Source organism: Plectrocnemia conspersa, unplaced genomic scaffold, assembly GCF_051122295.1.
Source record: "Plectrocnemia conspersa isolate PC_06_02 unplaced genomic scaffold, ASM5112229v1 ptg000008l, whole genome shotgun sequence".
Taxonomy (NCBI): Eukaryota; Metazoa; Arthropoda; class Insecta; order Trichoptera; family Polycentropodidae; genus Plectrocnemia; species Plectrocnemia conspersa.
The window spans coordinates 8,150,448-8,174,111 of NW_028277172.1; the positions used below are offsets into that span (position 1 = coordinate 8,150,448).

General features: G+C 27.9%; 1 protein-coding gene across 1 annotated transcript in view; it reads left to right on the top strand.

Moving 5' to 3' along the window:
* Positions 1-23,297, top strand: part of LOC148232886 (neural cell adhesion molecule 2-like) — a 178,459-nt gene extending 155,162 nt beyond the window's left edge. The window contains exons 11-17 of the mRNA XM_088190640.1: positions 6,202-6,353; positions 6,431-6,581; positions 14,028-14,221; positions 14,780-14,960; positions 19,908-20,121; positions 21,144-21,730; positions 22,584-23,297. Of these exons, the coding sequence (XP_088046766.1) occupies positions 6,202-6,353; positions 6,431-6,581; positions 14,028-14,221; positions 14,780-14,960; positions 19,908-20,121; positions 21,144-21,730; positions 22,584-22,633 (1,529 nt within the window). The 3' untranslated portion in view covers positions 22,634-23,297. The remainder of the gene's footprint in view (positions 1-6,201; positions 6,354-6,430; positions 6,582-14,027; positions 14,222-14,779; positions 14,961-19,907; positions 20,122-21,143; positions 21,731-22,583) is intronic.
* Positions 23,298-23,664: the final 367 nt, after the last annotated feature.

Sequence of the window (23,664 nt, forward strand, 5' to 3'; positions counted from 1 at the left end):
TTATTGTTTGATCTGAGTTTAAAATTTGAAAGCTCCATTGGGACTAAAACTTGGAACACACATTGATAAGATTTTGTTCTTAACAAAATATTTCTTACAATACTTACATAAATATGAAAATGTAACACTAATAAAAACATAAATGAAACATAGGTTGTTACACTCGAAATTTATCTTCAGTAAAACACTACATATATGTATTAGTTCATCATTCCTATGGGTTTATTTATTATTTTTTACGTTGCTTTATTATTGCAAAGATTTTATAGAGCTTTGTATACTACAATATTTATATGTTTATAATATTTATAGACTTTTTGCTCGATGGTCTCTCATAATAAAAGAAAATAAGTATCACATATTATACTTATAAACGAAAATAAATTTCGCATAATGCTTGTTTTATATTTATATTATTTATATATTAGGATATTTCTCAGACATAATTCACAACAATTGCCGACCTTGAACATTTCATACATGTAAATGTATATTATAATATAATTTAGGTATCATATGTATTTAAGTCGAAATCTACCCTCATTAAAATTGAAATATGTTTAAATGATATTTATTTATTTATTTTATGTTAAAGATATTTAAAGTAAAGAATTGTTTTAAAGTGTGACAAATAATATATTTAATCTTAAAAAAAATAGTAATCCCTTGTGCCTTTTTTCTCTTATAAAATTAAAAAAAAATGTGAACTGTGAAAAATTGTTGTGTATTTAATTTGTACATATGTTTGTTACCGTATTTATTTCAATAGATTAAATGTTAAATAATATAATTTACCATGAGTAAACTATATACATATGTATATATATATATTTATTAAAAAATACTTTCTAGTGCTAGTATTTCACTTTTTTTTTTTTTAATGCTACATATTTTAAATTAAAATAGAAACTTTTTTTTTTATCAACTGTTAAACTTATATTGATTAAAACGTCATGTGTTTTATCAATTATTTTATACAAGTATGAAACCTTTAAAATTTGTAAAGAAAAAATCATTTGCAAAATTTTCGGTACGATGTTTACTAATCCTGCAATTCATATACATCGTAAATCATCCAAGATTGATTTTTATCTTGTTCTTACATTTACGGAGCACAATGAATAAAGTTTTTACCCACTTCAAAGTAGTATATTTCAATCTGAAAAGTTTTTCGAGCCTATGTTTCCATAACATTAATATTTTATTTATTCATTGCAGTTTAAGGTAGACCATTGAATTCATTGTCTTAAAACAGCAGCTTTCAAACTAATGTGCACAATTTTTTTTACCTTTATTCCTTTACTACAAAAATTTAAAAAAATTAAGTATTAATTAAAAAGATTTTTCGAATCAATATAATCACCAAAAGTAGCCTTTTTGAATCAATTTGCAGAAATAACTTTAGAAAACGACATTACAAACCAAATGATCAATATCTTTAATTAATACTAAGGATGTTACAACTCGTCCCGCTAATCTGAGCATGCCAATTAAAATCCAGAACAATTTTTCGATCTTAGAATTACTTACTTATTCTACTATTAATTATATTTTGATATGATTTATATGAATTGTTTAATATTTATAATTCTTGGCATTAAAATAAAACGGAAAAAACCCGTCGCCCAAAAAACCACTTCTCCCTCACATACATAGGTAATTAGCGTGTTGTAAGCAAAAAAGCAGGTGTCGCAAACGGCAGCTTCCGGGCGTTTGCCAGATAAGGCTAATATGAGACACGGCCGCGGGCCGCGACCCCCCGCGGCTGTCGTACTAAATTGCGGCTCCCGCTTGAGGTGCCCTGGCCGTACATCTCACACCCCGGACCTCTGGTCGCCTCGCGTTTATTGACTCCCAGACACCAGACATGCTTCTTATCTGAAGATGAGGTTACTCTTGTGCACCACTTAGGGATATCCGATTTCCACGGAGACATAAGGAAAATTATTACAATAATCGCGTTTGTTACGTGACATCGGCAAACGTAGTTACGTATTCTTAGCGTAGAACAACAAGCGGCGCCTTCTAACGTTACTAATTTTATCAATTTGATGCCTCTGTGTACGTACTTTGTGACATATTTTCGAAGCGGGTAATACGATGCGTTTGCCTCTTTGAGCTTGTGTGAGTTTTGCATCGGGCTCTAGTTAATATTAACGAGAAAATACACATAAACAGCAATATAAATATTTATAGGTTGTCCAATAAACTTGTTTGGACTTTTTACTAACTCTTCACAATTTTTTATTTATATACTATTTGAGGCCATTCTGACATTTACTCCATAATAACGTTGCTAAAGTAGCTCATATCCATTAATTATTATTTTAGGAATTCAGTCAATAATTTAATACTGCCTAGAAATTGTTTAATCGCCTTTGAGAAGACAATTTTAGCCTAAATGAGTCCTAGGTATGGATGTAAGACTTAGACTGTTATCATCTGAATTCAGTGAAAAGTCCAAAAGTTTAATATATTAACTGATTTGATAATCTTATTTTAAATTGCCTCTTAGCAATAGTGCAAAAAAATTAAATAAGTCAGTTACGTTTATAAGTAAAATAATATTTTTTTTTTTACTTTTATCGATCGTAATTATAGAAAAACTTTTTTTTACATGTATATTGATAATAAATTAATATAATTTTTTTCACTATATATATGAATATATATTAATTTAAAATATCAAATTGCAAATAAAACTGACGAAATATATTGTGTGACAAACGGTCCAACGTTATTTTTGACAGTCGATTAATAACTTATAATTACAAATTTAAACGTTAAAAATATCAAGAGATCAATCACGGAAATTTCAAAAGCTTCATAAAGTATGACAATACATTTTTTGTGTAACCGTCTATATAAAATATGTTAATTAAATAAATGATCTATATTTACTTTAATACGCTCATTTCACTACACCAGTTAATTTTTATTTAAAAAATAAAAATATAAGGGAAAAGTTGACCAGACCTGCGCATGAGGATAATAAAGAGTTTTTTCCCTGCAAACCGACAGATTAGGACGGCTACAAGTTTGAAACGCAATTTTGAAGGACAAACTCAGTTTGAAAAAGTTTAAAGTGTAATTTCGCCAAACCACTACGCGATAAGACGTTTTTTCGTGCATATAACTTTCAAAGTTTGTTTTTTTTTCGATTGTCTATCAGATTTTATGCTAATTTAACCGCTTAAAAGCACTTCTCATTTAAAAATAATTTATAAACACTAATATTTATAAACATTTTTTATTTTGCTTTTAAATAATAAAAATAAAACACCTCAAAACAATTTCGCAGTTCGTCAAAAATCTGATAGAAATTATCTTCCAAATTCTTTTTAAATTTCTGTATTAATTTTATATATTATAAACATGTATATACAGTTTAGGATCTTAATATTATAGATATAAATTTTTACAAATGTAATTAATAATAGGTATTTACATTTTTTTAAATTAAATATCATATTTTTGTAATGAAAAGCAAAAAAAAAATATATTAATTTTAGCGTATATATTTATAATAAAAATAAAAATAGTAAATAATTAACACATAAATTTTTATTTGCCAATTAGCTCTTGCATTTCTTACATTTAAATTTTTATTCTTAATAACAGGATGCGTATCAGAAAATGTGTATTTTTTAGTGAAGTTATATTTTCACTAATAGAAATATAATTTCAATAAAAAATACACATTCTCATTAGTGAAATCATACCGAAGTTCGTTTTCAATTGCATGTATATATTTCCTAGTAAAATTATATGCTGCTCTAAAATGACTATGAAACTAAATTTGCTACTTTAAAGTAACAATTAGCTAAATTTTAAATGTGTGTTATGTAATATGTTACAGTAAATTGTATTATTGAAAAGATAAGATAAGTTATATTTTTAGTGTTAAGTGAAATATATATAATATTATTTATCTACCGGTAGAAATTTATTTCGATATTATTTCACTGAAATGCCAGTGAAAATATATTCTCACTGGTAATGCACATACAATGTATAATATTTAAAATTTTATAATAAATTTATAATTTATTAATAAAATAAAATTAAAAATTATTATAAAAAATTAAAAAATATAATTATTAAAAAAATAATATTGTTATAATTATTTTAATAATAAATTTAATATGTTTAAATTAAATAGTATAGTTAAATAATATTGTTGTAGATTTTCTAAAAAAAAATTAATTAAAATTGCTACATTTTCTTCTTATCGTTTTAATTAATTATTTCGTTAGTATTTTTCGTTTTATTTAAGTTAAGCATAACTTAAGTCACGGTTATTGATATTTCGTAAAATCAATTTTTAACATTTTTTCAATACATAATGCCTTATTAAAATGAATTGTTTTGCATTATTTAATTTATTAATTAATAATATAATATTATATAACAAAAAAATCTAGCACTAATTTGTTGTTAAGAACAATTTATATTACTGCAATAAGCTTGTTAATATTATAAAATTGATAGTAAAATTTATGCAATACAAATAACCATTTTCAAATTGACACATCATTTTAGAAGTTAATTATTAAATGGCAAAAAATATAATCTTAAAAATTGCGCTGTCAAAATGTATTAAAATATATAATAAAGAATATTATTTATACTTGCAAAAAGTGTTTACACTAGTAGATCTAATTGTATAAGATTGCTGTATTATTTTGTCAGAAAAACAAAGTATTTTTGTGAAATGTAGCAATTTTTATACTTAAATGCAAATCTTATATTTGAGGATTGTTATCTATATTTATTGGTTTAGAATCTTAAAATTTATTATTTTGCAAGAAAGAAACAAAGATTTATTTTATAGATTAAAAATCGTTGATGTAAGAAAATGCCAATTTAGTTTTATTGAAATATTAAAAAAAATTTAAACTATTTTACTTTCGCTATTACCGCATAGTTATATGTAATTTCTGGTCTTTGTGATCAATTTTTCTCATAATTAAAAATATTTCTTACGATTATTTTGGACAACACAAGCTTCAAAGTTATTTTTTATGAACTTTGTTTTATCCTTTTAAAGTAAATATATATTAAAAAATCAATTTGTCACCTTTTATAGTATGTGAAAATACTATATTATTTGATTGAATAAAATATTAATAATTCAATAATACTTTCTAAGTAAAAGCCATATTTTAAATTTCTAAGAACATAATTTCTAATTTGTGGATTAGAATGTTTTAGATTAAATAAAAGTTTAATATCGTACAATTTCGTTGATTAAAATTATTACACATACATACGTATACGCGTTATGTGAGATACGGTTAGCATTGTGTAATTAGAAAGCTCCGTTTCTTCAAAAGCTCCCGCTTTCCAATTAAACAAATTAACAATTATTATTTAATTCACGATAAACGTACGCGTGAGGCGAAATAATTACATTTGGCTCAAGTCGTCGTTGAGTTTAAACATTTCCAAGATATTAAATTATTGTCCCCGCGTTAGACCGCAGGCGATATAAATCTAATGCGATTTCTCAAATGTAATGAATTCGAAACAGGCGGGATTTAGCGGTCGACAGGGCCGGATTTGAACTTTTTTTCTGTCTCGCCCCTTCTCTGTCGCGAGCGGGTATTAAAAAATGAGAAAGCCGCAGTAAACCGCAATGAATCACCCTAATAAATAATTAACGCTGATAATTTTATTTACGCCGCTATTTGCAATCATAACAATAGAACGATTCCCTTTGAATATATAAATAAACTTTATTTAAAAAAGCGCAAAATGTAAGTCAGTGTATTCAAATAATGATATGAGCTTTGTGTATGGTGTTTAAGTAGTCTATTGAATCTTTTAGCTTCGTCTTAAAACCATATAAATCAGCTTTTATTAATAAATGTTAAGCCTTAACAAAGATTAGTGATATTGAATTATAAAAATGAAATTTCATAGCCACCTAAATATTATATTATTTCACTATTTTATCCAAATCATGTTTTTTTCTTCCATGTTTAAAATTTTCATAGAACTTCTGACAACCAAATGCAAATTTAAACAAACGTATCTCTAATACGATTTACTAGCAGAGAAGTCTCCAATGCCTTATCACATTACTCCCGTCCCTTTTTTCCGTCTACGCGACATTTTTATTTGATTCAACTTTCCGAATACACATATTTTTTAACCACTGAATGCACAGTATGAAATAGCTGAAATAATACTTTCTAGACGTACCTGTGTGCAAGGATGGCACCGAGCCAAAAGAAGTGGCCGCTCTGCGGCATTCATCGCTGAACCTGCGATGCGAAGTCGATTCACCCCCCGAGGCGGGTCAAATAAAATTTTCATGGACTTATAATAAAACAAGGGACGTATTACCGGTGAGTTTGTCACAACATTGCCCCGCAAAAGACCTTAGTCAGTTTTATAACAAGTGCTCGTTTATTCTTTCTTTCAGGTTCCCGCCTCCAGAACCACTAGTCATGGATTGGCGAGCGAGTTGGCTTATACCCCTTTGGCGCCAGCAGATTTTGGTACTCTGGCTTGCTGGGCGACTAATGGAGTTGGACATCAAAAATACCCGTGTCTGTTTAATATCATACCTGCTAGTAAGTATTTGAATAGGTAAAAAAAATATTTTTCACAATCCACGTGAGACCAAATAAATAATCAAACTGACTTCAATTTAGATTTAATTACAAACATAACCCGAAGTTAATCTACAAATATTTTCTAATAAAAGTATCTCAAGAGTTTTTGGTTATTTTAGAATATTAAATTATAGAACATAATTTAAAACTTCTTTGAACTAACTGATTTATCGCAGAGGTCGTTCACTTGTAAAAAGAAGCTACATTTGCACTTAAAAGTAATTCCAAGTTCTTTAGCAAAATTTATCTAACCTGAACTTTCTCAGCAAGATCATGGAAATATTCTGACCTTGAATGAGATTAATAAAATGCCTGGTTATGTAATTTTCCGACATTAAAATATACATAGAAAATCTAAATTACTATTTATAAAGAAGCAGTTTGTAATAGATCGAATGCATCTAATCAATTTTAATTTATCTGAATCTAACAGAAAACTGAATCTTATAACTGGCATATTCATGTCGTTCAATAATGAAGATCTCTAAGGAACTCCCAATGTAATAGAATAAGGCTCCATTTGCGATTAAAAGTGATTGCAAGATCTTTAATAAAATTTTACTTTACCAGAACGTTCCCAGCAAGGTCATGGAAATATTCTGACCGTGAATGAGATTAGTAAAATGCCAGGTAATGTAATTTTCTGACACTAAAATAGGCGAACGGAAGCCAACATCCATAGAGAATCTAAATCAGTATATATAAGGAAGGAGTTTGAAATAAATTTAATGAATCTAATAAATTTTAAATAATCAACATTTAGCAGAAAAATATTTTTTTTAATTGCTATATTTAAGTCATTAAATAACGCGAAGAGTAGAGGGCCCTAGTTAGATCCCTTAGAAACCCCTAAAGGAGTGAAATATATTTTCAACAATCGGTCATTATGAATTACTCAAATAATGACGTGAAAAGGGCAAGATGAAAACAATGTTACTGGTCCAAGAAAACTTCTCGAAAGGTATTTAAGATGTAACTATGTACGTCAAATAATTTATAAAAAGTTTTTACTGAAACTGGACTATATTTCTTAATTAGTGTTTCTTGTCGAAAACTATTTTTAGAGTTTGAAAAAAAAAATGCTAAATCGAGAATTTTCATTTAAAATTACCAATATTCTCAAAAATATTTTTAAAGATATTTTTTTTAATAAATGTTTAGGAGTATTTTAAAATGTTTTACAATCACTGCATATTTTTACTGCTGCGTTTATTAAAAAATATATATACTTTTTTGAAAGCTTTTGATTGAAGTCGGAAGTATTTTAATGCATTAACCCGTATGTCCATACTGGTTTATTAATTGGCTTGTACATTTGTAGGTATCTTGTTTTCTGGTATCATCTGGGATCTTCTTTCCATCATCCAGTGCATTTTCGAAGTTGAATTCCAAGTTGTTCTCTTTTAGTAAAGATACGTTTTGGCCATATAAGCATACAGTCCAGATTATTTGATCAATTAGCAAAGCATTTGGGGAGATCTTTTTTATTTGATGTGAATGTTACATGCATTAATTTAATCCCTATTTCTAATGCATAATTTGTCATCCATTTACTAAAAATATGTGACTTTTGTATATTTATTAAGACAGTAGAAGGATAATAAAATCAAATAAATAATACACATAAGAGGAGCGACGAAAATGATTATAACATTTAAAAATGAAATTGGAAACCAAAATAGGCCTAGAAGAAATTATGACATGACCTGATATTATATCAAATGATGATTTCAACTTCGCAAAAATTTATTACCCAACGGCACTCCGCCTTGACATCTTGCAGATTGATCTGTGTAGCGTACTTTAATAACTATAAAATAATAGGAATTAAAAGATCCTAATTCGATCTCACCTGTTGGCATTACACACAGCAACACACTGCATCGCGACGCGATAACGATGCGGGCCGCAATCAATGCGGCCCGCAGTTAATAACGCGGAACATGGATAATTTGCATCGCATTACCCCGGTATAAATTACAAAGAACATCCAACCCCTGTCGGTGTATATAGTTGCGGGACAAAAGGACCGAGCGTTGCGTTGCATGAATATTAATCACTGTTCGGGCATTGTCGATTTTGCCGTCGGCGGCTGATATTGCGGAAAAACTAGCACTGCGGGCCAAAAGCGGGATTCAAGCGATTAGAATCCAATTACCCTTTTTCGAGATAGGTATTAGCGCCAGGATTACCTGCTGTGCGATTCTGAATCGGTGGCACGTGACGGAAACGTTGATTTTTCTCGGTTGATGTCATAATATAAACGCTTAAAGGCTTGACATTATTAAATGAATTTAAAGTAAGTTTATCGTACTCCTTCTCCTTTGTATACTATGCTAGTGTTTGAGAGCCAGCAGTTTATGATTCAGCAACTCTCACGACACTCATCTTAGATCGATTTAAGCGCTTATGTAAATGGTAAGCCTGTTAAATTTACCTCTATACTTGTTCCGTCTCTTAGGGAAGATATTTCTCTTCTCCGTGTTTATTCGACTCGCAGCAAGTCTTTACGTCGTTGCTTCACTCCGCAATAAGTTTCTAAGAATCTGAAAATTAATCATGTTTTTATATTTTTTATTATTAGGTTTTTATTAAATATTAATTTATTTTATTAGTAAATAATTACATTTATTAATCGAAATTAGCTTTATAAGTATCGACACATTTTGTCATCAATTTTCTACAGCAGCATCATTGTTGAAAACTTTATCATATAATTAGTGACATGATAGTGAGATTAAAATAACCCAAATGTAAATAAGAAAAGTGCATTAACCCTTTGAGTAGTGAGTTAATTTAAACACACTTGTTAATTTGTTAGAATACACATAGAGTGAGCTAATTTTACATATTATTTATTTATTTATTATTATTTATATTGTATTTATTATAAATTGTAGTAAAAATCGGTGTTTCTTACCGTTTAATTGCTTTGATTAATTTTACTACTGTGTGTTTAAATAATTTATTTAGACATTTATCTGATATTAAATTTTTTAAATTTATTTTAAACGTTTTTATATATTTTTCGGCTTATTCAAATATTTTATAAAATTATTATAACATATTTTTTGTTATGCCATTTATGTACTCTTTAATTTACAAAAAAATATTATATAAATATAATGTTTTTTATTTATTATTTCTTCAGATATATATGTAAATATATAACTATGTAGGGTACACCAAAACGGTGAAATATTGACCGCCGTACATGTACGGCGAAAAAAGGGTTAAAAAGCGGGCGAGCGCCAAATACACTGGTTAACATCAAAACTTCAAGCTTAAATTCAATTGAGGTGGCCCTTAAACCGTTATTTAATAATAAAAGGAAACTAGCAATATTTTTTTTACTATTTAAACCATTATGTATTTTCCAATATTTTTTTAAAAATACATTTATATAAAAAAATAACTCTTTAAGTCATCGCCACTCATTGCATTATAAATAAATAGGGGCATTGCATTATAAATAGATAGGGGCTGAAAACAAAGCTTTTAAAACAAACTGGAGGACAGAAAAATTTACTTTTTTATCTTAAGTTGTATTATTAGCTAAATATTTTTTCACAATCTTTCTTTTTATGTTAATGAATTTAATATTATGAATGCAATTTAAAAAAAACAAGATTTCTTAGCTACTTACCAATCTAGAAAAAACAGATTAGAGGTTTCATCTTGGTCAAGCACTTTCTCTTAAATTTCGCAATTTAAGTAAAAGTGCTTGATCAAGATAATGCTGGATTACAAAATTCACTTGAACGCATTACATAATTAATTTTTAAGTCAATTTAGATCATATGAGAACTAAGGTATATATTCGCGATTCCTTTAATTTTAATATAAGTCTATCAAATATTCTGACCAAACAAAAAATAACCAACTTAATTTTTTTTAATAAATTTTAATAGAACAAGCACACATTTTTTATTATACATAAGTTAGTTAAATTTATATTGCAATAAATTGCATAACCAGCAAGTTAAATTATACTGTAATAAAGTATAAAAATTAATATGTGCTACATCTCGATGTAAAAACTGATTAAAGCAACCAATACAAAAAATGCTTATGCCTTCAAAAACAACCTGAGTAAACTCCAGCGTAATTAATTTAAAAAAAAAATCAAAATTGTCTATGACAAAACATAAAAAATTTTTTAGTTTTTATATAAGTTTTAAAAGTTATAAAATTAAAACTTAAGACAAAACCTAATTTTAATATAGACATAAGAAAAAGTGTTTTATTTGTTAGTTTATAAATCCACAGTTTATTTTCTTAGTTATAATTTTTAAGGTACTGCAATTTTTAATAAAACATTTTATAAAAATTATTTAAACTTTTATTGTAATATGCCATTTATGTAAAACTAGAAAGTTTATATTACATATTCATCGCCCGCCGTTCAACAACCGTTCACATATGTTGTTCACAAGCCTTACAACTCATTCGACATTATATCTAAACATATTAATGTCTCAATTTCACTACATAAACTTTGAGACAGACGTATATACATATACTTATATTATGCATAAAACGGAGAGCTTTCACCTATTCAAACCTCAAGACACTAAGATTGTTTGAGAAGCCACAAATAATTTCCAAACCACTTGCCGGCACGAAACTGTTATCTCCGACTTTAAACCGTTAAAAGACCGTCTAGCTTTTTATACCCGCAAAACGGTAATTATGAAAAGAGGGTAATTAGATGCGCTCAAGTATACGTTAATTTTTAACCGATCCAGTGCCGAAAGCAGGCTAGCGTACTGTTAAGATTAAAATACTTAATGTCATAAAAAAAGCAAAAATAAATGGATTTAATTACACAGATAATGGTTCTCAATTTCACTGACTATCGAACTGTAATAATATCGTACGATTATCTCTGATTATTACAATATAACATATATAATTTATTCCTAAACTCAGGCTAAAAAAAAAATTTTGAGTATCACATTCGGAAATCTCTTCTTTATTTTTAAAAATAATCACCATGGTTATTAATGCATTTTATAAGACTTTTACCGAATTATTTTATACTAACTATTTACAAAGTATTTTTGCTAGACTTATATTTTAGTAACCGTTATTGCCATTGGTAATGAAGTTAATCGATTAATAAACGATTATGAAAATATTTTTTAAATTATTTTATCAGTAAAAACCCTTTGTCTTTTATTTCTCTCTTTAAAACAAATGTCATCTACTCTAACTTATATAGTCATAAGTAGGAGCAAGCTAACGATAAATTACAGTATCAGTTTTGCAACGCTCAGATTAATATATTATGCAATAACTGTAATAACAACGTCACGCCGTTCCTAGCAAAAATGGTAATACTGCGAGTATTGAGTAGAAATAGCTTTCATTTTAACTAATCTAGCAAAAAGCTGTAGTCTAACCAATGCATTTTTTAAAAAATAATATTCTATTTGGCTATATGGTTTAAATGTATCCAAATATGTATACAAACAAATTGTTCTGTATAAATGAAGCATATCCAAAATATTTTAACATGACCTATATAATATGAATACGTAATACGTCATATTTTACTGGCTTGCATTTAAATTTTCAATCATCGGCGTTTTATAATATTAACACGCTTTTGATGTGATTTATATAGCTTTATTTTATTACTGAAAAATTTATTACCGCGTTATGCTCTTTAAATTTATGCAACCAGTTTAATTTTTGTATAAAACTACCATTTTGCACAAGCCGTGCTATGTCGATAGGAAGAAATTAAAATTATGATTGAGAATAATTAAAATTCTATTTTTTTACAATTAAATAAATGTATTTTTACACACAATAAAACACAACAAATTAGTATCTAAATAATGTTACTAAAAAACATACATTAAATATAAGTAACAGGCCCTCGAAAGCCAATTTGATATCTAAGGTGCCTGGGGGAGATAGGGGGTTTCTCGTAACCGCTGATAAACGTGTGACTAGTCAAAATTTCAATAAATAAGCGTTTAATTTATATATTAAAAAAAAATTATATTTTTATGATTTATAATATATTAAAGTTGCACCTTTGAATTGTAATTTAAAAGACAAACGGTCGCCACATAATGTTCATGAAAGTACATTGAAGTTATTACATTAGACTCAACAATAATTACATTGAAAATAAACTTAAAAATGTAAAATTTCACTTACGTTTTTATAAAAACAAATTTAGAAAATAATTTTATATATTCTAATGATCCAACATCTTATGTCATAAAATGATAATATTTATTAAAATACACACGCAATATGTAAAATATGTATTATTAATATCAATTATTTGTTATGCATGTAAACAATATTATTTTATATAAAAAGCTCATAAATGTACTGACTTCATTTTGTTTTAATATAAATTTAAACAATCCAATAATAGGATATGTACGATTTGTACGATAGTGAAGAAAAAAATAAATTATTTTAATAAAAAAGCAATCAAAACATTTTATTTATTCTTTACTTTTAATTTTTACGTGCACAATTTATTTGCATTTTATTTTAAGAATCTAGTTTTATGCTTTTTAAAGGCAAAGTTATCAGTGTGCTTGAACATTCTAATAATGATACATTATTAAGGTATTATTTTATTAAAAATGTTTATTAGTGTATTATATAAAAAAAAACTTAAAGCGACATAGTAAATAGCATATAATATAGCAAAACTTCAGAATAATATAAACTGGTTATGCAAAATATGTTGTTTTAATAATTGCTATTTACAAAAAAAAAACCAACAATAAAATATTTACTTACATATTTATATTTTTTATTAAAATATATGTTTGCACATTTATTTATCGTCATTGATCTGACTATCAGGGAGCATTAAAAAAGGTAAAAAAGCAATCAGAATTCATTCAATATTGCAAATTAGCAACTATAACAATTTCACTGGTAAATATTTAAAAAATATTCAATTATTTCTAAATGAGTCACAGCAAAAATACTGTATACATAAAAACAACATTAAATGCATTTTAAATAAAAATAACTGATTAAGTGAAAGCAACTAATATATTTTTATTACCTAAACAAATTATAATTACATATGTTTTTTTTGTTTTTCTTTGGATTTTCAGTCTCTATATTTCGCCAAAAATATTTTTGGCATCATCAGGAGATTTCAATTTTTTGATATACACTTTTTATTATTATTAATAGATTGTTTTGCTCATTGAAACAAGCTCTTATCCGTATTAGTAGCACGTATGATTCAAAGTCTCGCAATAATAAATGTGTACTTAATATAAAATCTGAGTTAATAAACCTTCTGGATTCCGATATCTAGGGTCAGATATCCGACAAAAGTAGACGACTTGAGTTAAGGGCTGAGTAATTATTCTCCGTATGACATTATTGATATTATTTTTCATTTTGCAGAAGTTCCGGAGTCTCCGCGAGAATGCAATTTAATAAACGGAAGTCGAAGTCTGGAAGTAGTATGCAAGGAGGGTGGCAACGGAGGGATTCCTCAGCACTTCCTCTTGGAAGTTTTGGACGGAGTTCACGCACCGATGCCTCCACTTCCGCCGGTTAACAATGAAGAAAACGAAATTTCGACAATGAACGATCAGGTATAGTGCCTCCATGACTACCGTCGCGCGGAAAACAATATTCAAAGTTGGACTGCGAAATTACAACTATTAAAGAACACGCTTCAATTACTTCCAACGGAGCGGCGCAGCACGACAGCGGTAGGTACGGGAGGCAAACACGAAATGAAGTGTCCTAATTGAAATTCATTACTTTTTATGTAAGATTAAAAAAGTTAAATTATTTTTTCTAATTTTTTATTGGAAAACTTATTTCTGTAACTTTAGTAAATTCATTATGCATTTTATTAATTTAAGTTTGTAAAAGTTTAGTACAATTGTAGTGTGATGACGGCTGCGAATTTGAATTGATATTGAAAATTCTTAAGCATTCTTTATTATTAGAATATACATAATATAAAGGCATTTCTAGTAAGAAAATATATCAATAATAACTTAATTAGGTATATTAATAAAATACACATTGACTTTAAAAAAATAAAAGTATATTATTTGCCTTCAAGAAGTAAATGTCAGAGTTACATATGAGCTGTATATATATTACTTTAAAATACGATTACAAATTTTATTATTTTTTAGGGTTCCTGGTCAGCGCCCCTTCCAATTCCAGTGCACAGAGAGTCTGGAGAAAGTCCGAGGTTCATCCTGCGTGGCCTAAGACCAGGCCGCAAATATGGCCTCCTAGTCTACGCGGTCAACGCCAAGGGTAGATCCTCTCCGGCTTCAATTTTGGATGTGACAATTCCAGAATCACTAGCAGGTAAGACGACCCATCTGTCAATCTTATAATGACAATATGGCGACGCCGCAAGATGGCGGTTCGAAGCCATACTGGCATGAAATGGCGGCACATGTCGCTGCGGCTTTACATTGTGGACCACAATGCACACAATACGATGTACTATGTATGTTCCATATGTTCAAATGTTCGCCTACAGTAGTGATTGCATATAAAGCGAGGATGCGTTTTACCGCTGGTTTCATATGCGCTTTCTACAAATCGGCGTAAAACCTGAAAACGATAGTAGCGAGTTAAAACTCCAGTCAAATATGAATTGGATTAAAATATTTAGTTATTAAATTGAACCAATCTAAACTGGTGCAATTTAAAAAACAAATATTTCAGATGATTTTAAGTTAAATGTATCATTTGGTACTATAATATTTAGAAGACAATTTAAGATGAATTTTAGTAGTATTCAACTTTATTTGGAAATATAAACGCAACATATCTGAATTATGGATAACAGTATTTTTAAATATAAATATTTATTCCTCATTATATTTGTATAAAAATTGTTGAATTGTAGTTTAACTGCTATATATCAAAAAATAATTATCATTTGCCATTTTTTAGGGTTTCACTATCTAGATATATCGGTCTAATAATATGTTTTAGCCTATTTTGCAAAATACTTCGTTGCAGCTGCTACAATTTATTCTGTGTATGTAAGTCGTTGCTTTTTTTAAATTTAATAGAAGTCTGTTGGAGCTAAATCTAGTGAATAAGTCGGATGATGTATCAATTCAAAACTGCACCTGCTATAGCATTATTCTCTCGTTATTATTTGAGTTCGTGATATCCTTATTAAGCTAATGAAAAATATATAGTTTAGTATTGTAGTGTCAAAGTTTGACTTCCTTAACCCTTTCAACGCAATGCACACCATATGACGAGGAACCGAGCCGAGTCACCAGCGCAAAATCATATGATGAGCTCGAAAAAGCGCTTGTTTTTTACCATTGACCATTCGAGCTTTGAAAATTCTTAGATTTATTGGTAAAGGATTATATTTTAATTATTATAATTTGAGGTAGGATGATAGACAATATAAATGTAAGGTAAAGCAGGATTTTTGTGTGAGATAAGTTTGCGTCACTGTATTGCAACTGTATAGGGCTGCCACTATCAAATTGTAAAAAATATTTTTTTTAAACAATTTAATGGTGATTATTAAGTAATAATTTATTCACGTTACATTTTTTTATATTAAATAATTTTTCATTTGCCGGTAGATATTTTGCCAACTCTAATTTTTTTTTATATTTTGAAGAAGTTGATTGAAATCGCAGAATCGCTCATATAACGTTATTCAATCAAAATCGCAATTCAGACAACCTTATTCGTGTCGCATATTAAATTATAAACAAGTTGCCGATACATATTTTATTTTTATTGTGACAACCCTGATTTGAAAGAGAAAAAAATATTGTATTTTTCTTGGTAAGGGACGGTAAAAATTACACATTGTATATTATATTTATTTTATATGTCATCATATTATACCATCAATACATTTTCGAAAAAAAAGTTTCAATACATTTTGTTTTTACTGAAAAGTTCCCGACTTTTAGTGTATGGCCGTACTAATTGTTTGTGGCATTTAATGGGTTAGACAAGATATTAGTTTGTTCCAGCATTAAGCATTTTCGTCATGTGTGAGTTCATGTTTATATGTGTATGGCGCTACAACAGACATTGATTTACTTGCGTTATATTATTTATAATATACGATCAAAAAAGTTTGCTTGGGATTCGCGCGAAGATATTTTTGACATTATTAACAAGTCGTTCAAAACTCATTATTATGAAATGCCCAAAACGCTTTTATTGGGGAAAGCTCCTGTCATTACCATATAGTAAATAAAATCGATATTTTTTTAGTGATAGCCGTCGCGTGATTTACTGTGAATAATTTTCCTTTTATATTTAAATTCAGCCACAAGATATTTAAAAAAATTATGTCTTTAGGTATTTGATTTAATATTGAGCCTATTTTATGCTAATATAAAAGCTTGGTGTTTTATATATTCCTTTTTTAAAATAGTTGACTTCACGAAGCGTAAATTTTTGTAGGCATACCTATGATAGTACTGCTTTCCTTTAAATTTTGGTAATAAATTAGGTTTATTTTATTATTTTTTCTGCGTTTACCGGTATTTTTGTTTATATGTAACTATATAATACGATGACTTATAGTAAATTTTGCATTTAAATTCCACATTTATATTTTCCTTGGTTATCTTATTTAAACACGTAAGATGGCGGTTGCTGCCACGTTGAGGTCTCATAACTTTTGAGTAACATAGCTTTCCGTCCTGAGACACACACATAGAACTTATGTACACGATTTACAACAGTCTTTTGCCTAATTTTAGAAATTATAAATACATTAGCTTATTAAGCATTTTATAAAAAAATGTACAATTAGTATATTATTCTAATAATTTTAATAAATAAATTAAAAATATACAGAAATAATTTAACAATATTTAAAAATATCGCTGCTTTGGAAAATGTTGAATAAAAAATTTTAAGTAAAAAATCATACCAAAATTTCAAGACAAGCAAAGAAAAAATAAATTCGTCAACTAGATAGGTGGTAGGTAATATTCAATATTAGTTTTAATCATTCTGATAATAAATTAGGCATATAAATAACTAACTCTATTTAAATAGAAGCTGTGTCTACTAACATTATTATTATAAATTGTAAATAAACCTTTGGGCTTATTGCTCAACTTACTAGATAGTAAAAAAGAACGTTACAAAGCAAATCTCACAGAAAAATCTTGAATTTCAAGTGTGAGAAACGCTTACAAATGTCTCAAAGTAAAAAAGTATTCATACAATTAAAAGGGTGTTAACATTTGGTTTTGCCACCAATTTTATGTTAATGTATCGGTTTGGAACTCTAGCTATTCAAGGATTGAAAACATTTGCCGGTAAAGAGTCTATTATATTATAATATAAAAAAACATAAATTAAATATATAGCTTAAGGTTATACATAATTTATAAATATGATAATACCGTTTGAGAAGGGTCGTAGGTAAATGAGCTCAAGATAGCTTAGGAGAACTACCTGTCTGCAAATTCTCTTACCCAACCATAAGAGATCGCTTAGCTAAACATTCCATTGGTCATACCCCTAAGTCTTCGAGAATCGAAACAATACTAACTTTTAGCGTTCAGATCAACTGTCTTTTATGCGGTTTCTTACGGAATTAAAATATGGATATCTGTGACATATATATAAATAGTTATTAATTATTATTTACATTTTTATTTAAATCAATACATGGTACTTTGCAATTAGAGCCGGTTTTTATTATTAGCGCATTTTTTTATAAATAAAAATGTAACGGGATCCGAACCCGTGTCCATGGGCTATCAGTCTATGCCACCGTTATTCCAATATATAACACATCAGTAAAAGCTTAATAAAAATTAATACAAACGTCTATTATAAAGATTTTACTCAGTCATATTTGATCCACCACATCTTTATCACATTCACAGCCATTTAAACAATATCGTATTCCCCCAAAACATTCCACTCGATCAAACCCTAACGTCCGCGAAACACTCATCTGAAATGCCCCAGAGCGCAGAAAAACTCAATTGCCCGAAAGGAGCAATATTGAAAGTGTCATTTTCAGGTACTTTTCTACATCCGCTCCATCATCCCTCTTATGCCTGCGTAAAGCTCACCAAAGCAATACGTCAATGCAAAGTGAGCTCGTTTCCATAGTCGCGGCTGAGCTTTTTCGGATCTTTGTTCGGCGACTAACTTTTCATTCACGCCGGCTTTTTTTCTTGCTCCTCTCTTGCTGCTATATAACGTATTATATGAACGAGCTACTTCTTCTTTTTCTCCTGAGGCTTTTGTGGGCCTTTTCAAGTTTATTTTGTTTGCGGGCGACCCGATTTTTCGCCCTCTCTCGCGAGACGATTTTTTCACGTTGTTATATGTATAATATATATAGCTGACGTAATAATGAGTGACACCTCAAAAGATTTTTGTTGTGGTTGTAAGGCTCCGTTCGATTAATATTTACGACATAAATGTGTATTTCTCTCTTGAAAACAAGAAATAAAAATAATCCTATTTAGAATTGCTTGACATGTTGAAGACATCATATAATAAATAATAACATTTAATTATATTTTTTTACAAGTCCTGTTTTAATACACGTTAATTTTGTATTCATTTTTTGTGACACAACGTAATCGTCACATTCCAAATAATAAGTAAATAACTAAATAAAAATTATAAAAAAATTTAAGTACAAAGTTAGTAATAGTGAATTTTTTCGGTAACACTGCTATTTTCGTTGGTGTTTGCGTGACGTTTCAGCGCAATTTTTAAATACATATATTAGAGATTGAGTTATTGAACTTTTTGGAAAAAATGTTCAATAACTCAATTTAATTTAAAAAAACATACCTTTTAGTTTTTTCTCATTTTCACATTTTTTAACCATATTTCTATTATACTTAATTTATTATTTAAATTATCTACAACTTCTTAAATATTATCAGCTATTTAATACACTAATGTGTCGTCCGCAAATCGTACTGTACTTTTATTATAAAAAAAATATATTATTGTTATAAATTATTATTTATAATTTATTATTGTAATACATATATCTTTTCTTTTATATTATTTTCTTTAATTATATTATTTTTTTATTATATCTTCTGCCCTTAAAACTACTGTCCCAAAAAAGTTCTGCTGTGCTTTTAATAATTTTTTTAACAAGTTTTTCTTGCGATCCATTGCATGTCTTTTTTTTTAATAAAAGCTGAAGGCCTACAACATATAAATGTGCCTCTACCTATCTTATTTTATCTGATATTTGCCCCCTGTTTCACATTAATGTAGTTTATATAATTTAATTCAAATTCCATTTAATTTCAGACCAATACCCTCAGAGTGGTGAAATTGCTGAAACGGACGAATTTACTTTATCAAACAGCCACTCAATGGCAATGATCTTCGGTGCTCTAATAGCCGCCGCATTCCTGATTATATTGGCAATTATCAGCGCCAGTGCCGTTGTCCTTTGCAAAAGGAATGCAAACAACAATTCTACATCTTGCTGCGGTTCAGACAGGAACAAGAGAGAATCGGGGTGAGTTTTCCTTTCGACACTACAAAACGACCATCGTAATATATTAGTACATCGAGCTTTCAAGAAGCTTTCAATCTTAATTATAACTTGTATTGACAATTTTTAAATATCATATCTATGGAAAACATATCTAATGGATTCTTGTAGTTTTTACAAATTAAATTTTTATCTTAAAATAATTTTTACCTTAAATTTTTGGCCATTGAGCAAATATTTTTTTATTTCTCGATAATTATACATGAACTAGTGTTTCTAGTCAGTCAAATAATTTATTGTAATACGGTTAATAATATAAACAAATCTGAAGAAGCAATATCTGGAGAATACGGTTGATGCTAAAAAACTTCTAAATAACAATTTTTGTGTAAGCAAACCTTGTTGTTCTCTATAATTTATGTTTTGATTGTATATCAATGCATTACAACTGAATAAACACAATCAGAATCTACAAGTAAGTAGTGAGAAACTAGACTAAAGGTAATCTGAAAATTAGTGACATATCTTTTTATAAGTATAAACTATAATTACATTTTACAATCAATGAATTTATGCACGACCGAACTTGATTTTTTCTTATATTATTTATTACGATATTAATTTGCGAGTTTATGGAAATTTAGGATATCTTAATCTGTAATGAATAATCGGAATTATAATTATATAATCATCATTATTTCTGATAACAATTAAAAAATTATAACTCTGTTATGAAAAGATTAGTCATTGTTCGTCTTATATCAACAGGTTGCTCCTTTATGACTGATTCCGCTACCTGTTATTTTGTGATTTTTTAAAGTAGTTTCTATTATAATATTTATTTATTTTTTACCTCATCAAATACAAAGCATTGTCTTGCAAGGATAAACATATTTTTTGATCATTTTCGTTGTTTCCAAAGGTTTTAATTTGGAACTACATGAGATATTACTATCTACTATATTTACAAATTTTATTTATTTCAACAATAACTTAACTACTTGGTCCGGTATTAAATAAATGTATATTTTAAAATATAATTTCAGGGGGCCTTCTATGTACGCTGCTCCTGACGATGAAAGCGGATTCGGTCTGCACTTCGCATCCCCAAACGTGATGATCAGACCCTGTGCCGATATTAGAAGAGATAGCAGAAGAGCTTCCAGGACCCTTTCCGCTTTAATAGCGTCCCAGGAAGACCCTTTGGTCTCCCAAATACCCACCATTCACGAGGGTCTATCCGAGATTGGCCACCTCGCGGAAATCGACATCCCCGGGTCGAGACTCTCTCAAGAAATAGGTACTTATGTGGACCACCAGGGCTTCCAATACGTACCTTATTCGGAAACAAACCAGAACTACAACACGTACACCAGGACTGAGTACAATCCGCAGAGGATTTTCATAGACGGCATGCCAAGAATTGGAAGCGAACAAGTCATTAATCCGAGATATTCGATTGTCGGAAGCACAGATCAAGTATATCAGAGGATAAAGACTGCTTCTCCGACAAGTACTGTGAGTTTTGGAGAACAGGGTGATCAGGTTTTGAGATTTCCAGAGAATAACATAGCTCGAGTGGAAATCTCAAACAAGAGCGATGTTGGAACTGTAGTTCGGTTTGAATTAAGTAGTGAGTATATTATTTAAATATTTACATTATTAACTTATTTGTTGTTAAATTGATTGAAAATCACCGATGAAAAGAAATACTTATATCTTAAGAACATGTGATTCAATAAACAAATCTTCATATTTATAAATAAATTAAAAACCATAGAAAAATTATTTAAGCCCTGAAGAAGATTCCAATGCAATAATTTATTTGTTGAATATTTAATGTCGACTATAAAACTTCAGATAATTAAAGTAATTGTAAATAAAGAAATAAAAAATAAACATTCGATTTACTAAAATAAAAAAATATTAAAATATATACCCGAACAAATTTTAAGCTTTAAACATTAAAATAATTAAAAAATTAAAAACAAATTATCTTTTGCTGCTCTTTTAAATTAAAATTAATACCATTTCTTGATTTAGAACAGGGTGTATATAAAGCCTTTAATTTTATAATATAAAACAGAAACATTTTCATTAAATAAAGTATTATTAAATTGGCACATAATTATTTTGTACAAGCCTGTATTAATTAAATTAAGTCCAAATCATTTAAACAGAATTTATACACACATTTGAATGAAATAGTTTTTTGTACAATATTTTATTATTCAATCAATATACAAAAAATATTATTATTGAAGTTTTATATCAACGATCTTGTATGTAAATATATTCGAAATTTTTTGTGTGTATTTTTATGGTGCATGGTTATCATGATGTATTGATTATCCTTTATTATTTTATTCAATACCATTATTATATAAAAGAAAAAGTACTTTCAATATAATATATAGTAATTTTATTCAATGTAGTTTTATCCTTTAAATTTATTTTTCTTGCTAACGAGTAATAATTTTTTTCAGAACCAGATCTTATATCGCAACAGACAGAATTTACAATACAGCAATCTTGAGTGTTCCAAATATAATAATACAATTATTGGAGTCTGATATAATATAAATTTATTATAAAACATCATATTCTTAAAATCTTTTATGAAAAACAATGTATGATTAATGTCAATATGTATAAAATGGCATATTAAGCAATTATATATTATATAAAAAAATAACAATATCTAAGTTCCTTTGTGCGAGTCGAAGAAAAGTATATAATTTTAAGTAAGCGTACATTTATAAAATAACAACAGGTACAAAAGTAGTATGCCAGTGTTTTGTTACGTAAGAAAGAGGTCATTTTTTATTTATAAAACACAGAATCACGTAATGGTATGAACATAATATAGATTAAGTGAACTACAAAAATGTTTATATATCTATATTTAGGTAAAAAGTAATTAATTTACCAGCAATAAGTATCTTATTAGTTCTCTATAATATTTAATAAGCATTCTGACAATACCTCATTTGATTATTAAGTGTACTTTAACTACTGATATGATCGATATTATTTAGATATTAATTCAATAATTAAATTAATAATAGACGTAGTGCATCTATAGTAGTTTGTGAGTAATTTTTTTATAGATTATACTTATTTATTGATATTGTAGAGGCGAAAAATATTTTTGTAAAATGTATTCGTGTGCAAATTAAATAATAAATTTTTATAAAATTTTAATGACTTTTAATATTACATCGTGAAGAATTCTGCGTAGTATCGATAAGCAGTAAAACATAATTAAGAAGAATATCAAATGGAAGTGCATTTTCAGGCAAATTATTTTTTTTTATTTAAAATTAATAATGTGAATCTCTTCTTTATTGTAGCAGTTATTATATTATATGCGTAAGTATACAAGATTAAAATCTATGTCTGAGACAATGACATTTTTTAATTTTTTCTATGTTTCTTTCTTCTACTTAAAAACTTTCTTAAAGTTCATAATTATAAATATTTAATAGTGTAAATATACATATGTAGGTATTAAATTTATTAAAGATTCTTAATATTATTTTATTTTATTAAAAAAAATCGTAATGA